This window comes from Channa argus, chromosome 7 (assembly GCF_033026475.1).
Source record: "Channa argus isolate prfri chromosome 7, Channa argus male v1.0, whole genome shotgun sequence".
Lineage (NCBI taxonomy): Eukaryota > Metazoa > Chordata > Actinopteri > Anabantiformes > Channidae > Channa > Channa argus.
This window is the reverse complement of record NC_090203.1, coordinates 25,364,773-25,382,490: the sequence shown is the minus strand read 5'-3', so window position 1 is coordinate 25,382,490 and position 17,718 is coordinate 25,364,773. Positions and strand designations below refer to the sequence as shown.

Sequence of the window (17,718 nt, the reverse complement as noted above, 5' to 3'; positions counted from 1 at the left end):
GTGAGTCTGCAGACATTCATAAGATCTAAAGAAACAATAATAAAAAACGAAATCCGACTAACAAAGCAAAAGGCCTGGATCTGCACATTTATTACTGGGATCGTGAGAGGGTAAAATCAAGGTGGCAGGTCATAGCACGTCTTACTGGATGATATTAACTGTCACATACTCTAGTCAACAAAATATCCCTAACTTTTTGTAAGTAATGTATATAAAATCCACTTTTTGGACATTTTATTTACATAGAGGTCTTTGGTTCATGTAGACACATATCAAGTAACATAGAAGTACATAAATGCATTATGTAATCTAAACCTCGCCTGTGAATCCATATTTATAATTATAATTCATTTTATTTCCTTGGTGAATGCGATGTGCTACTGTACTCTAGTGCTCTAGTTTTTGGTATTCTGGTGAGAGTTCTTTGTAACTGTCAAAGCGGTATGAGTAATTCCTACGTCTAGCTTCCTGACTCGCGGTATAGAATTCACAAAGGCTGCAAAAAGGGGGCCGTAGCTCATTTGCACCCAAAGAAAAAGTGTCTTTTGAGAGTCGCTTTGGAGGCTCAGGCACGTTAACAGCTAGATCTGATACAATGATCCATCATTTCCTGCTCTCAGTGGATTGTCTGCAGTAAGTGTTGGGCTTTCTTTTATGCTATTTTTGAGCCATCTTCCAATTCATCACAATTGATTTATGAAAAACACGTTTATTATGATGACATGTACATAAAGCATAAATAGGACAGCCTTAATGGTGGTAAAGGTTTATTGGGAAAACATATGAAATCATCACTATCATTGTTTTTGTGCACAGTTACAAAACGTCCACACCACAACACACAACAGTCAATCAGAACATTTTAGTTTAACATTCAAATTCTATGCGCGCACACACACTCAGACACATTGCATTTCTTAACCGCCAACGGAATGAGAAACTGTTGAATGCAAACATAATGTAATGAGTAAACCTCACATCAGAGTTAACAATCTAGATTTAATTATGTGATCTTTGTAGTGCAATTGGATATTTTTCAATATGTTTTCAAACTGTTTCCATGTTTTAAACATGTTTTTAATTTCTTTCAAGAGAATATAAAGGTACTGTACATCTACTCTAAACTGTTAAAGGATGGATGAGGATTAAAGGGCAACTTCTCCATTTTTCAACTTGGTTTTCATGGCTTAAGTTCAGGGTGTTAATGTACATTAATGCTTTTAAACGTTATAAGGGCGGTAAGGCAGTCCTCCACGGACCCTGTTCGATCCCCAGTCCCCAGTATATAGTATGTCGAAGTGTCACTGGGCAAGACAGCCCATTCCCATCCCCAGCTGTGCAGTCCCAGTCCAGGCCCGGTAGAAATTGGGGAGGGTTGCATCAGGAAGGGCATCCGGCGTAAAAACTGGGCCAAATCAACATGCAGACAACGATCCGCGGAGGCCACCCTGAACTCACAGGATAAGCCAAAAGGACAAAAAAAAAAGCTTTTAAACTTGATCACCCTCGAGGATATATTCATTAGTTCAGATGATGTCATCTGGAGGAGCTCTGGAAAAGCAGGCTGACCCTGATTACAAACTCCATAGTGAGAGCAACAAGATGACATAATCTGAAATGAAGGCCCCTCCAAGTGATGTCATCTGGAGTCATTTATCTGCTAGAAGTAGAGAGATATTTTAATGTAAGGAAGTGAGAGGGAACTGCACTACTCAAACTAGAACCCAAAGAAGTAGGTTTGATATTAAAATTAAGAAAACATTCACAACAGTATAACGACAAAGGGGCAGCATTCAAATAAATATGCTGCAAATATAGAAAACAACCAGATACAGAGACATGCTCCCGAAAGAGAAAACAAATCCTTAATTGTTCATGGTGAAAAACTAATACATTCTATATACACATTTATATATCTAAATCTGACATCACAAGGTTAAAGCATTTTTCAACATCAATCCATTTCAGTATCTTAATAAGTCATCATAGCAAGAATAAAGGAGTCTCAGCCCTGTCCGTCACTTTTGAGCGTCCCCTGAAATCAACTGCCATGTCAATTGCAGACAGCTACAGTGTTTCCAGAAGTGACACATTTCAACTATTCAAATATGTTGGAAGAGATGTCTTTTGTGTAGTAATGGTCCATGCAAACATGGCTGAACTTAAATGGCATCTTTGTAATTTGTTAGACATGGCACAAGTCACCCTAACCACTAAATAGTTTAGATTCCCGTAATAAGTAGGTTGGGTGTTCCTAACCTGAGATTTTCTTTTAGTCTGAATCTGAGCTGAAACTGAATTGCATTAGAGTGTCAAACATGAAACAACAACACGGAACAGAGGAACTGGACAGCTAAACAGAATCACTTAAAGTGGGCAGTACCACAGTAGCACAGTACCCCAGCCAGTAGCTCAGTGGTATTAAAGCTGTGTCCAAACAGATGAATGAAATAGAGGAGAATGAGCTCAGAGAAAAGGCCACAACATGAATGCTGCACCACAGCGTCTAGGAGAACTAAGGCCTGTGTAGGTCAGTGTAACAGAGATGATCAAATCTCTTGTTTTTTTTTTATACCACAAACATCCACCACGGTGAAATAGATCAGTTCATGTTACCAGGGCAATGGACATCAGATCTCACTCTCATAGGTGTGCATGTAGGTTTTGAGTGAGAGGATTTCAGGGTAGCTCTGCGTGGTTCTGCGGTACAGGTCCAGGCCTGTCAGGATCTCTACATCTCTAACCCGAGCTGTGTGCATCTTCATCAGATCCTCCACCCAGCGAGACTCCTCCTCTGAGCTCTGCATTGAAGCAGGGAGGAGAATATTAACACAAAATCAACAAATCGAAACTAGTTGTGTCCTGTGTAATCTTAAAAGTAAGCATGCAGCTCTGCTATGGTCACTGTTGGAACATGATTTTTGCCAACAATATGTTATCAATGTGCATGCATCTGGTGTTTTTGATTTCACAATGTAACCATGGAACTGTCAGGGGTGTGAACAAAACGCACTATACCTCTGAGTAAATGTGCTCCACCTCTGATCCTCTGTCACTGACAGAATTTTTACAATTAATAGACTGTTCACTATTAGACCTGTTGCATTATGTTTTGTTTACTCAAGTGATTGGTTATTATTTAAAAGAAAAGTGTTAATATTACGCCCTGAAGGCCACAATGTCACAGCTGAAGATTGGAATAAAAAGAATTAATGACGTGCAAAGCTCCTCTCTCAATATGGAAACAAACAGAGCGATTCTGCTACAATTTGGGACCTAGAGCGATTTAATTATGTCGAAGAAACAGAACTACAGACTGTTTATTTTGTGATTGTCAGTCTGAAAATGCCACTGCTGAGATGCTGACAGAGAAGGAGCCAGAATTGGTCATTTATCGTGTCGAGCTCTAGGCTGTGCAGTAATGTTGTCAGTTTTAGAAGTCTGCCATGGCAGGTATACTGACTCCTTTCCCTCCTACAGTACTGAACAAGACCTCCTTGTGCAGATTGGGGCTGTAATTTGAGATGTTTGAGATATGTTAGACTATATTATGTATGAGGCTCAATATTTTGGTTGATGATGTATCACCAGCATACATTAAGGTTTGACTGTGACGTTCCATCATTATTCAACAGAGTTTTATAAAAAAAACTAAAAGAGGTGATGAGGCTTTTAAAGGTGTAATGTTTCTTACATTGCAGGTCTCGTCGTTGCTGGGTCTGTGTGGCAAAATGAAAGCAGCACTGCTGAGAGGGCCGTTGCATGAGTCTGCAGCCTGGGTGAAGTCTAAACAGCTGGTCAGGACAACAAAGTAATGGGTAGGGAGAGGAATGGTCCCGCTGACATACCTGCAAGAAAGAAGACTCGAGCTCAACTCGGAAAAACATTTCATGGACTAACTCCTGCAACACCACAAAGTATAACAGAGTAACAATGTGCTTCTATTTGGACACAAGTATAATTTGTGTAGCTCGGTTGGTAAGGCAGTCGTCCACAGACAACAGCTCCCGGAAGGAGCACCTTGCATGGCAGCCACTGCCATCGGTGTGTGAGTGTGTGGATTTCTGTAATTGGGAATCAGCATTGTAAAGTGATATAAGTGGCCATGTCCTTACTCTCTTATCTTCTCAGCTGAGTCCCTTACACCATCATAGTCGTAGTCAAATATGGGTCCAGCGAGTACATTGACTCCATTTCTCTCATTGGCGTATTTCTTCACCAGTGTTCTCTGGAAATAGCCCCATATTTCTGAGAGCAAAAGGTGGAAAAGAGCAAGAGTAAGGAGGCAACCAGAGGGGATGAAACAGAGAACATGGGATGAGAGGTGGTAGAAGAGAAAGAAAATCAAGGAATATTCTAAATCACCAAATCAAATCAAAGGACAAGTTTTAAAGAGGGTTCCAATCACATAGTTTGAACAACCAAACGCTGGTTCACTTACTCTTGAATGCAGGATACATGGGAACAGTGTTGGTGATGAGGACAGCATCATATTTCTTGTCCATGGTTGAAGAAAGTTCTGTCAAAAAAAAAGAAATACAAGAGGATTTCGGTGATTAATTTCAAAATACAATGCATGCTGTAAAAAATTATTTAATAGCATCAGACAATAGACATGACTAGTGGACAGTCTTTAATATAAGCCAATAAATTAGTGAGCTAGGGTTAGTTAATGTCCATGTCAGCTAATTATTTTATGACAATCTTTCAATCAACACATCTTTTATTTTTTTATTTATTCACATGTGAACTGCGTAAATAATCAATAATAATTTGGTTTACAAAAATCAGCCGCAACATAAAACCTATCTGACAGTTTTAATTTTGTGGTTTCATGTCTTTTCCAGAACAGTTGTGTATGTACTGTCTACTCACTGTATTATAAAGTTAAAACAGTGGTTGTAAACTTACGGGGTGGGTACAGGAAGGCGTAGGTGATCTGTTTGTCTGCTCTGTAGTTGGTACAGGACTGACTGTAGGCTGGAGGGACTCTGCTATCAGGTCTTACACAGTTGGACAGAGCTTCAGGCAGAGGTGATAGTTCTACCTGCAGGACCACACACACACACACTACTGACATGTTGCATTGCTAAATACTAACAAGTGCTAGTTTTCAGTTGAACAGTGGATCTACTATCTTATCAGATCAAACCAGTTGTACAAAAAGAACTAGGATACGTTACAGTAGCAGGTCAGGTTCTTGTACAGTGGGTAATCGTATGACCATTTCATTGTGGAAAAGATTTGTGTGTGTTCTGTAAGTCCACCATTTTAACAACAAGACTTTTTAGGCTTTCTCTAGTTAATCTATGTTTCCAAATTTAGATGCTGCGTAAAATGCAAATAGAAAGCAGGTGATCCCCTTAGTTCCCAAACATTTACAGTGTTGGTGAATTAGGTACATTTGTCGATTGTTCATTAGCGTACAGTACAGTAATGATGATAATGACTTTCAACCAGGGTAAAGGGCACAGCATGTACAGCACCTGTCTGTTGACGGTGTACGACGTCCAGAGGGGCATAGAGAGAGACTCACTGTAGCCACTGATGTAGTCGCTGTGGTGGAGGATGGAGTATTTGGTACGGAAAAGTACAGCAGGTCGACCGTACGGTAGATTCCTGCTGTCTGAGAGAGGAGAGTAGAGGCAGAGGTGGAGTAGGGCATGTTTCCAAAACTCTAATTCAATCCAATCAAATTGGATTGAATTGGACTCTCTTTTTCAGCACAGAATATTGATGAGGTTTTAAATGGAATTGTGCTGTGTTTAATATCATCATATGTACAATATGCTGAAACAACTGACTGTAAATATCAGTGCATCCACGTATATAGACAGAATTTAGTGTGTTTATTATAGAGGATGACAAAAATACACAGCACCCCTAACATTACTAATGTACATCAACTACTGGACATATTTTCAGTAGGACCCTGAAAGACTGACCATCAATAGCTTGCCTCAGTCGCTGGTTTAGCTCCTCCACTTTGTTCTGTAAGAGACAGAGCCACAGTGACTCCAGGTTATAGCCTCGTACAAGGGTCACTTTCAAAGCTCTCTGGCCCCTACTTTTTACACGCAACTGCAAAAAGATCGGAGATTGAAACAATCTCTTGCCAGAGATCTACACAGGAATCAAAAACACAGCACAAATAAAGTGAAACAGTGCAGAAACAGGGCTGTGTTCAATTCACTTCGGTCACCCCTCAGTAGTACACCCCTCAAGACCGAGAAGGTCATCACATTCAGACGGTGTGGGTTCAAATTTAGTTTCAAACTGAATGGGGGTGAATTGACCCCAGCTCTGCAGCAGAAAGCAAAGAGGCAACAAGCAGAAAGAGCTAAACACAACAAAGCAATCACATACTTGGATACATGTTTAATATCATTGTTATTGATTTGAAATCTTGTACATTTTACTGCATTGTAAATTCCCCTTTTTGAAAAATCTGCATACCACATTAATGACAAAGTGAAAACATGTTTTTAATATTTGAGCTCCAGACCTGAAATCTCTCTTTTTTCAAAAATGAACTTTATCATGTTTTAATTTTCAATGACACGTGTCTAGAACGTGACTGGAGTCGTCCACTGAACGGATGTGTACAGCTCACACTGCATGTCACAACAAAATCCAGGACTCTGTGTAGAATGGATCCATAAGACTAAATGCAATGAACAGACTGAATGAACATTCTTCAAACAAAACCTTTAAGAACTTTCATCCCACTTCATTTCTAAAAACATGTTTTCACTGTGTCATTAGGGGTTATTGAGAATCATTGCAATCTTTTTCAATTTCAAATGGAATTTCTAACAGTAAAATGTGCAAAAAGTGAACATGCCTGACAACCTTCTGAAGCAGCTGTATGACCATACAATGATTATTTTATCAAGTATGTCATATACAAACAGGTTTAACGGCTCTGCAAAAAAAGAACATATGCAGGATTTTCTGTCTCCCAATGAAGGTTTTATATACATTTCCTAGTCCTCATATTTGAGGAAGACTTACAGAGCAGCGGTGAATAGCTGATAAAAGATTTGTGAAATATCCCTTTTAACATGATAAATCAACAAATCAACTACAGTACAGTTAGTACAGTCAGTCCAAAAAGCTGACTCCACTCTGGTGCTTCTTCCTGTTTTTTGAATAAACAATACCATAATCCAGATATGAAAATAAAGATGTGACTGATATGATGAGAACACGGGGAGACTGATCAGTGCTTCTTTCTCGGGAAATGATTATTTGTTTGATCATTTCACACCAGTGCCCTAAACAGTCAGCGTCATTAAATTGTAATGTGACTGTAAGTACACAAGGGGGAGCTGTGACATCAGAAAATGTGGCTGCATTCATGATCAGCACTGTTCCTCTCTGTGAGCTCAATTAACAATTGAAGGGCTTCAGTCAACAGGATTTTTTTTTTTTTTTGCTGAAGTATTGTGTTATTCATCCTTACTCAAGTTGTCCATGCATCGCATTCAAGGATTTTATCGTCATTTTAAGTGATTGGACGGTGACCTGGAGAGCTCAAATCAGTGCAAACCGAGGAAATACAAGCAAATAGACAAAACACAAGAAACGGTAAAAAAAAAAAAAAAAAAAAAAAAACAGGCGCAGCATTAAGAAACGCACTCCAAATGCCACAACACAACGGAAATGGCTCCGGGAGCAACTAAAAATACATTTACACATTAAATTTATCCGTCACGTTTTAGTGTCCCCTTGAAACATTGACATGACGGTTGTCTACAATAGTTCCGTGGGCAATTGACGACCGAAAACGTCCGATCGAATTTACAAATAGAAACAATTCCAACGAACGAACCACATGTTATAAATCTAAAGAGGTACTAACATATTAAAAAAAAATGAAAACTTGATCAAGTGGTGTAACAGCAGCACTAGGATGAATTTTTAATCAGCCCCGAGCTTTGCTTAAACTCTCCGCCAGGACCGCTGGTGGGCGCGAAAGGCACTCTGGGATATCTGGCTACCGTACGTCCACACAGAGCATCCTTGACAAGACTGGTGGAGCGAGAACTCTTGCAATTGTTTTATCAGAACACAAGAGAAAGAGAAGAACGCATAACGTTTCTGTGCCTGTGTAATCAAATTGATAAAGATGTTTTTGTTTTTTTTGCTTGTGTTTTGTCTATTTGCAGGGTTTTTTTTTCTCGATTTGCAGCCACGCAAGCTCTCAGGGCCACCGTATGATTGGCTTGTCTATCAGCATGATCTGTGTCTCTCCAGCAGCACCAGTGTCCCATGCTAACAATTAACTTGCTCTGTGATTGGGGACAGGTAACACATAGTTCCACAGAGAATATTGTGACAGCAGCGTTTTTGGACGTGATCTGAGGCAGTGATGAATCTGCATCCAGACCAGAGGTTGAACAGCTGACGCTGTTATGCAGTAAAAGCAACCTGACAGCAGAGGGTTTGTGCTACTCCATCATAATCTGGTTTGGAGCAGGTATCAAGGCAAGATAATGAACAGACTGCAATGGACAGTGAGAAAACTAATAAACACTAATGCTCCTCTGGCCACTCTCATAACTTTACACACCTATAGAAAATCAGCACTGACCTCGCTCACCCTGGACACAAGCTTTTCTAGCTACAGAGCTCTGTCTGACAAAACAACCAGCCACTGGAACAGCTGAAGAGTTAACTATTGAACATGTGCTTGAAAGGAACCAGCAACCTGAAGCTTGTGGGGGGGTTTTTGCATATTAGATTTGATTCTTTTCTGTGCTATTCTAAAGGTATTTTTATTTTACCCATTATGTCTATCATTTATGGTAACATTACAGCCACCAAGGAATTGCTGTCTGTGGATGTTCAATGGATGTTTAAAACAGACAGATTCCTTTATTGGTGAGTCAACAGGAGAGAGCTGGCTGGAATTGGAGGGAGACAGGGTCAATAGTGATCTATACAACAAAGATCCCTGCTCTGGCTGAAGTCAAACTCGTGAAGTTGCAGTTAATGGACTGAAATCCAAGCCTTTTGCCATCATCTTGGAACCCATTTTACAATTTGTCTTACGGCTTCACTCTTTTCTCTACAGGCTCTTTTCGTTTGTTACTACATCCTGTTCATATCACATAACAAAGCATTAGCTTTTCAGCTGCTAAAATGAGCAAAACTTCAATTAAATTAAAAACCTAAATGATGGAAGATGTTAGCATGGAGCATGGTTGTTATTACCGAAAAAACCATATCTGCAGCTGATAGACAAGCCAGTCTCCTAAAAACCATTATATGTGACAGCAGTCTACAGGAAGCTGCTCCCAGGTCTCTCACTGAGCCATCCCAGCTGACCTTGTCATCACAGCTGCAGCCCAGGTCATCAGTTTCTGCAGGAACAAGACCGGAAGCGGTTGGCCTGGAAACCTCCTCTGGCATGGTGGGTCTGTAGAAGGGGCTTCTCAGCAGGTGGTTCAAACTGCCGTGGGTTCCATTATTGGGGGCAGGTTTCAGACCCAGCAGATCTGAGAGCGAGAGTAATCAGGTTTCACTTCGGTATCGCCAAAATCACTCACCTTGTTCACACACAGTCATGAAAAACAAAAATATGCCTTACCACACATGACGTTATAGAGCTCAATGTTTTCAAAGGGTGGAACTTTGGTCTTGAATCTAAATGTGGGTCCATACCCCAAGAAAATAGTCTGAAAACAAAAGGTCATTTTACAGGTCACATGACTGGTTCAAGTAACAGGTAAATCAAATCAACACAGAATCAAGGTTTTTACAGGTGGAGGAAATGGAACTGTCTCTGCAGTTTAAAGGACAGATGACTCGCTGTAGTTCGTCACCGCAGATTATCAAGAGTACCTGCATGCTGTTAATCTTATTGTCATAGCCGTGGTCACCGGAGAAGCCACAGTGTCTCTTGCCTTCAGGAACTTTCCTTTAAACAACAGTACAAAGCTTGGATCAGTGTTTGGTTGATGCAGAGTAGTTCAGTGTCATTGACTGACAACTACTTTAGCTTGTTATTTTAAGGAATCCCATATTTCCTGGACTTTTTTTATCCAAAATTTCTAAAGGTTAGCTGCTATTTATCTGTTAATTACAATGATAACAACAATACAGCAATACTTACAAACACATTTCTACGTAATTTCCACAAACTCAAACAGCGAATTAATATGACAGTGTACAGGTATCACACTTTTAAGAGATCAAGAATTAATAATTGTAATCCTCTTGGAACCTCTAATGAATATTTATGTGTTTTTATAAAATGTTGATACTTGCCTACATTATAATTCTGTATTTAAAAAACATACATATATTACAAAAAACAATTGGAATACTTTCTAAAAATATTTCCCGATTTCTGTAAAATTGTTTCCAGGAAATTATGTGGAGAATATCAAACCTGTAAATGAATTGTTACACAGCTGTATACTTAGCACTTTATTTGGTGACCTAGTATTAAAATCTTTACAGCTTTGCAACAGGCTACGTTACGTTTATCAAAAGCCTCATAAAACCACATCTCTATCCATCTTTCCATGTGGTTTCTTCTTCCATTATCTGCTTACACAGCTTTTCCCTTGATTGCTATGCCGATTACACAACGTATTTCCACCTGTCTCCTGATATCGCTGCTTGGATGAGAGAAAGAAAAAGCATTTTCATCTCAGTCTTCTAAAAACAGATCTGGTCTAGATACAACATCTTCAGCTTTTCAGCGATTGTCCCAAAGTCTGACAGACATTTGGGAGTCATTGATGACCAACCTTCCTTTACTGACCACATCTCCTCCATCTTCCACAAATGCAGTTGCCCTCTACAGCATCAGAAAGATCAGACCTTCCTTTCTAAATACGTAACTCCACTCCTTGTGAAGGCAGTGGTCACACCTCATCTTGATTACTGCAACGCCCTGCTGACAGAGCCACCAGCAGCACAACTGAACCCCTCCAATCTTATTTTTGATCAGCCAAAAGAGGTACGTCTTACATCAGGAAAGAGAGCACATGTTGGAAGAGATGGTACATATGGCCGTTGAACTCATTGAAGCCAAAGAACCAAATGGACCTATTACAGTTATGTCTTAATATCGGAAAAAATGTGTAGAACAATTTGAATATCCCAAGCTTTACTGTGTACCTGTCAATCATGAAGAAGAACCACATTTCTCTCAGTATCCCATTAGGGTCACTCATCAGGTTGTAAAGGGTTAAAGTATACAGCACAGTACAGTTGAAGTACAGGATGTTTTTACCTAGTTCAGGTCTCAGACCAGGACAACAGCTCCTTCATACAAGTCCAGCCCCCGTCCTCTAATGAAGAAACAGCTACTTTTCATTAAATATCTATTAAAGCCCTACGTTCAGTTATACAGTGTGATGTGTGTGGGTGTGTGTGTGCATAGGGGTGTCTGTCTCCAGGAGGTGAAGCCACAAGCATGTAGAAAATGTAAATGACTCGCTAATGGGGAAATAAGACAAACTCAAGAGTTACTTTGGGGGTGAACAAGTTGATTTGGGATTTACAAAGCCATTGGTCGGTTTATACACAGTGCGCTTGTGTGTGTATGTTCCAACACTGTGCTTGCAGCTCCAGTGCGAATGATTACCCCATCATCCGTCTATCTGAGCTGCACAGAAACCTCAAAGGTCTCTTTCATTTAGCAGCCCTATGTGTGTGTGTGTGTGTGTGTGTGTGTGTGTGTGTGTGTGTGTGTGTGTGTGTGTGTGTCACGGCTGCTCTACAGAAGGCTGCTGCTGACAAGATGACCTCATGGTTTCCTCATTGTCACAATAAGAGATTAAATGTCTGTCGGAGTTAATTTGAGTTAATCATTCATGTTTGACTCATGTTTCAACAGCTGCACTTTTTTACACAGATGTATGTTTTTCACATCAGCGCGTCTCAGGTCAGCTCAGCTCAAAACCTTTCAGCCTGACATGTGTTAATGGTGAGTTGACAACAGAACCTGTTGATTAAATGTGGTCTTAAGCAATTCAAGATGTGCATTAAAGCTTCAGTGGTGGGTGGTCTGAAAATGCCACATCTACACTGAGTAAGTAAGAGCAGCTTCTTAAGCAGCCACATAGTAAAACTACAAAATATACATCCACTTTGTCACCTGGCTTTGAATTTAACACTCTGAACTCTAAGCAATTTTGGCAACGTTTATTACCAGGCTTAGGAGTCACTGTATGTTTTACAGGCATGTGCCATTCGGAAATGTCACCATTTGTTTTCTGAGTGGTACTATAGTACATGGTGTACACATTTAAACAATTTGAAATTATGTGTTTTCTGTCTTTACACATTTGCCATCTATCCCTATATTCATTATCTGTAGCCGCTTATTCTGTGTAGGGTTACGGACGACGGGAGCCTATCCTAGCTGTCACAGGGCGAGAGGCGGAGTACACCCTGGACAGGTCTCCAGTCTATTTCAAGGCCAACACAGAGAGACATACGCAGACGGACAACCATTCACACTCATATTCACAATACAGGCAAGTTAAGAGTCACCAATTAACCTGACATGCATGTCTTTGGGCTGTGGTAACAGTTTTTTACAAATTACATGTACATGCCCTGCAAAGTGACTTTAGAGAAAACGTGATCACGTGTCCTCTAATATGTCCCCACCTTGTCAAACACAATAAAGTGATGCAGCTTTTTAATTAACCATGCATCACTGTTAATGAGGTGCCCTGTTGGTCTTTTCTTTTTTGCTCCTGCTGCTCAGACAGCCTGCGTTCAATACTGCCTGCATGCATACGTTCACTGCAGAATCTAGCTGGATGACTGCACTGTGTTAGATTATGCTGCAGCAAAGGCTGTGCCTAATTCAACTTTTTGTTACTGCAGTGTTTGCATACATTATAAGAAGTAAAGTACAGCTCCTGGCACCAGAAAAAAGAAAAATCAGGCTCTTATGGGAAACAAGTGATTGGTCACTTTAAATGTCTGACTGAGGATTTAACCCTTTGTCTGTTTTAAAGATATAAGTATATTTGCGTCAATATGCCAAATATACTCCCTGCTGAAGGCATAAAAAAGTCTTTCTTCAAACAAACAAAAGTTAAAACTAAATGAAACTAATTGTGGCATGTAAGCAAATCAATTTATTGTAAAACTTTTTATTAATTAATTAGGTCCTAATTGTGGCAGGTGAACCACTGTCATTATAAATTGTTAATTCCAAAGCTGATATAATTTATTATATCAGTCAGCAACTGAAGCAACTGACTGATGGGACTGGGCCTTCCACTTTTCAAAATGTGGATTAGGAAACAGATGCTACAATAAAGTCAAATGTAGAAGTCAAGATCAAATGTGGAAGCGATCAAACTGCTTATGTGCTGAACAAAGCTGAAACCCCAGAGAATCTGCACAAAGGTGTACCTGACACAGACGTGATGTTGAGGGTGAGAGTCACTGTGAGGGTTGAGAGGATAAAAATTTACCTAGCAACATGCCACTTTCTCTCCACCAATAGATGAATGTCCTCGATGCGCCGATTGTTAGCATAGTGCAGTCTCTTTGGCAGGTGGTGCTTCAAGTATGGCTTAAAGTGCTGGTCTGCTTTCTTACACTAAAAATGAAAACAAAAAGACCTCGGTTAGCTTTATGTTTAACCCTGCAGTCTGGCTTTTCCCCGCATTGGTTTTTGTCTTTTTTGCACCTTTAATCCTTTCTACACACGGATGTTGTGTTTCAGACCAAGATGTTTAGTGATACCAGTAATCTACATTGTTCTTATATTATAAAACAGCTCAATGTTGTAAAAATAGTTTCACAGTTCATTCACACAAATTAACATCAGAAAATTTTAACAAATAAATCTTTAGTAAATTAAATGGTAAATGTTCTGCACTTATATATCGCTTTTCTACCTATTGGCACTCAAAGCCCTTTACACTGCTTCTTATTTACCCATTCACACTCACAATCACACACACATTCATACACCGATGGGGGAGCTGCTATGCAGCTGGCCAACACTCACCGGGAGCAACTAAGTTGGGGTTCAGTGTCTTGCTCAAGGACACTTCGACATGTGACCGGAGGAGCCGGGGATTGAACCAACAACTGGGAGATTGGTGGACAACCGCTCTACCTTCCTGCGCCACAGTCGCCCTAAACTTGTTAATAAATGTAATAAGTTCTCGATCAGAACTACTAATTCATATACAAGATTTTCTATGCAAACCCCACACTTACTGTTAAATTTGCAACAACAGCCTTGGGATCATCTGCAAAAAATAAAAAATGTGAAAGAAAAAGAATGTGAAAACTGCTACCGTGCATTTGATATCCCTTACAAAGTACAACAAAGCAACAACACAAAGCAACAAATTATTGATTATTGTTTTATGCTTGTTGAAAAGTTTGTGCTCAGAGCACAGAGAAGGTGTCTGCATGATTAAATAAATAAATAAATAACTGGTCTCTAAATGTTTTGCCCGGTCTCTCACATTTAAGGTTGTTGGGGTATCTGGCGCGAATTCTGCCCAGGGACCCAGGTATGAGAATGATGTCATCAACGTTGGTCATGTAGTTACTGAGGAAGTCTGTGCGGTCACAGTGGGCCTCCTCCATACCTGCGAACACACAGAAGATGCCCAAGTATCTTTGAGCACAGCTGCTATAAAGAAGCAGAAGTAGGACTGAACATTCAGTGATGGTGCACGTTACCCTCCATGTACACTAAGGTCATAAGAATATTTTGTCAGTGTGGTCGTTTGATACCTCTGGATATCATCTGTGTTTGTGTGGGTGTGTGTCCGTACCGTGGTCCCCCACCAAGATGATGTTGACGCAGCGATGCAGTTTCATCTGTTTAAGTCCATCCATCAGTTGGCCAATGACTCTGTCGATCATCCTCAGAGGGTTGTTCAACTGAAATACACAAAGAGTGCACACGTTAATCCAGTGTGTGTCAGGTTCAAGATAAGCTACACAACTAAAATTGTGCATGTAAAGTGCAAAATGTCAAATTGTATCTTGTTTGTGTTTATGATGTACTTTCAACACGTCCACCTGTCAGTAAACGCAAGTTTTGATAAGCTTCTTATCCAAACACATCCAAGACAAGACAAGAAGGTCAAGGAGCCGTGGCCTCAGCATTATGCATGTCTAAATCCACAGAACCACCACACACACACACACACACACACAACACTGTACTCACATCTATGCTCATGGGCCCCATCCTGTGTCCATAGGTGTCTGGCTGTTCAGAGTGCATTGCATAAACGTACGGCCTGAAACATGATACAGGTCATATACAGGTCATATGGGTGACGTATTTGTTGTAGTGGTACTATAGCAGTAACTAACAATACCTATGGCGGGTGGTTGAAGTATTTATTTATGTGTTTTAGCAGTTATACAAAAACAATCTTTTTTTTAAATACAATATACTACAAGGTATCAAACTCTATATTTGTTTATATTTAGAAAATAAGCTTTAAGCTCATCTGTGAAAAATGTTTCTTTGTAGTTTTGTCAGATTACATAAAGGTTCATGGTAATTAACTGAAGATGACATCAGTGGTGACTTTCATTAGTTGGTTTCAGTTACGTCCCACCAGTAGCATCTGATTAGAGGCCCTTACAACGAGTTGTATACAGTGCATCCAGAGTAGTCCCAGGACTTTTGTTATGTTACAGCCTAATTTCAAAATTGATCAAATTTAATATTTTCCTCAAAATTCTACAAACAATACCCCATAAAGACAATGTGAAAGACATTTGTTTGAAATCTTTGCAAATGTATTCAAACTAATTAAAGAAAAATAACATGTACATGCCTTTACCATGACACTCAAAATTGAGCTCTGGTGCCTCCTGTTTCGACTCATTATCCTTGAACTGTTTCTATGACTTGATTGGAGTCCACCTGTAGGGGATTCAGTTAATTGGACATGATTTGGAAAAGCATACACCTGGCTATAAAAGGTCCTGGTGGTCGCTCTGAGAAAACTCCAGCATTTCTCTGTGGAAGGAGGAGAAACTTCCCGAAGAACATCTATCTCTGCAGCAGTCCACCAATCAGGTTTGTATGGTAGAGTGGCCAGACAGAAACCACTCATCAGTAAAAGGCCAGTGACAGCCCATCTGAAGGACTCTCAGAACATGAGAAACACAATTCTCTGGTCTGATGAAACAAAGATTGACCTTTTTGGCCTGAATGCCAAGTGTCATGTCTGGAGAAAACCATGCACCGCTCACCACCTGGACAATACCATCCCTACAGTAAAGCATGGTGGTGGCAGCATCATGCTGTGGAGATGTTTTTCAGAGGCGAGGAACTGGGAGAGTAGTCAGGAAAGGGAAAGGTGAATGCAGCAATGTACAGACATTCTTGATGAAAACCTGTTCCTGAGCGCAGTGGACCTCAGACTGAGGTGACGGTTCATCTTTCCACAGGACAACGGCCCTAAGCCCACAGCCAAGATAAGAAAGGCTATGGGACAACTCTGTGAATGTCCTTGACGGCCCAGCCAGAGCCCAGACTTGAGCCTGATTGAACATATCTGGAGATCTGAAAATGGCTGTACATCGCTCCCTATCCAACCTGATGGAGCTTGAGAGGTACTGCAGGTACTGGACGTGTGCCAAGCTTGTCGCATCATACTCAAAAAGACTTGAGGCCGTAATTGGTGCTAAATGCGCTTCAACAAAGTATTAAGCAAAGGCTGTGAGAATACTTATGTACATGTGAGTGTTATAATTTTTTTTTTTAATCAATTTGCAAAGATATCAAACAAATGTCTTTCACATTGTCATTATTGGCTATTGTTTGTAGAACTTTGAGGAAAATAATGAATCTGATCCATTTTGAAATAAAGCGGTAACATAACATGTGAAAAAAGTTAAGTGCTGTGAATATTTTCTGGATGCACTGTACTATGCTAAAGTATGAAGGGGTGGGGGGCAAGTAGCAGGAGTAACCAGCTACAAAGTTTAGGAAACTGATTGTAGCTGCAATAGCAGTAGCAATGGCGGTGTCACAGTGTACACAAACCCCACAATTAGAATGAAACATTAATAAAATCTTATGCTTTCATTTAATTAACAAGAACCCGTTTGATTTGACAGTAACATATTAACATCAATGACTGTTTTTACTCTGAACATACAGCAGTAGTACACGTTTACATGACCCGACTCTGAACAGCCTGTGAGATATAGCAAAAAAAAACAGTTTACTCCCACTGTAGCCAAACTGTGGCTGCAAACGCTGACAAAAATAACGTGTAAATCTTAAGGAACCAGGGAGATGAAAAACACATGTGAAGCAGATGATATAAAAAATATAAGCTGACTTCACCTCTCTCCTTCAGGGAGGTGGAGCCACTGCAGCATGGTCAGTATCCTCCGCTCCAGTGGGATGGCACTGGAAGAAACATGCAGCCACATTGTGGGACAGTGATGAGGAAAACCAGCGGTGTTACTGACAAACAAGCCAAATACATAAACCCAGAGCTTACGGTAAGAGACCCTGCTGATCTCTTGAACCATGAAATCATCAAACTCCACTCCACTTCTTCTTTGACTCACGAGGAGCCTCGTAAAGTTGAGGCTTGTGGGGAGGGATAGATTTAAAGCCCTCTCACTGTTTAGTCAAAGGCTCCCTGTGTGCCGTCTGTGTAGCGATGATGAGGCCACCAACTGAGCTGCTGGCTGTCATACAGTCCACAGCTGTCAACCATCAAGAGC

The 17,718-nt window shown here is 40.3% G+C and overlaps 1 protein-coding gene across 2 annotated transcripts in view; it reads right to left on the bottom strand.

Moving 5' to 3' along the window:
* Positions 1 to 754: 754 nt before the first annotated feature.
* enpp2 (ectonucleotide pyrophosphatase/phosphodiesterase 2) overlaps positions 755 to 17,718 on the bottom strand; it is a 29,312-nt gene continuing 12,348 nt past the window's right edge. The window contains exons 10-25 of one of the 2 annotated variants that reach the window (XM_067510653.1): positions 17,330 to 17,395; positions 15,185 to 15,257; positions 14,784 to 14,892; positions 14,469 to 14,594; positions 14,215 to 14,246; positions 13,458 to 13,585; positions 9,850 to 9,925; positions 9,596 to 9,683; positions 9,334 to 9,503; positions 5,946 to 6,081; positions 5,487 to 5,626; positions 4,912 to 5,047; positions 4,442 to 4,519; positions 4,116 to 4,248; positions 3,695 to 3,848; positions 755 to 2,801 (exon numbers count right to left, since the gene is read on the bottom strand). In XM_067510653.1, coding sequence (XP_067366754.1) covers positions 2,631 to 2,801; positions 3,695 to 3,848; positions 4,116 to 4,248; positions 4,442 to 4,519; positions 4,912 to 5,047; positions 5,487 to 5,626; positions 5,946 to 6,081; positions 9,334 to 9,503; positions 9,596 to 9,683; positions 9,850 to 9,925; positions 13,458 to 13,585; positions 14,215 to 14,246; positions 14,469 to 14,594; positions 14,784 to 14,892; positions 15,185 to 15,257; positions 17,330 to 17,395 — 1,816 coding nt within the window. In that variant the 3' untranslated portion in view covers positions 755 to 2,630. The remainder of the gene's footprint in view (positions 2,802 to 3,694; positions 3,849 to 4,115; positions 4,249 to 4,441; positions 4,520 to 4,911; positions 5,048 to 5,486; positions 5,627 to 5,945; positions 6,082 to 9,333; positions 9,504 to 9,595; positions 9,684 to 9,849; positions 9,926 to 13,457; positions 13,586 to 14,214; positions 14,247 to 14,468; positions 14,595 to 14,783; positions 14,893 to 15,184; positions 15,258 to 17,329; positions 17,396 to 17,718) is intronic. The other variant, XM_067510654.1, reaches the window with a different exon arrangement.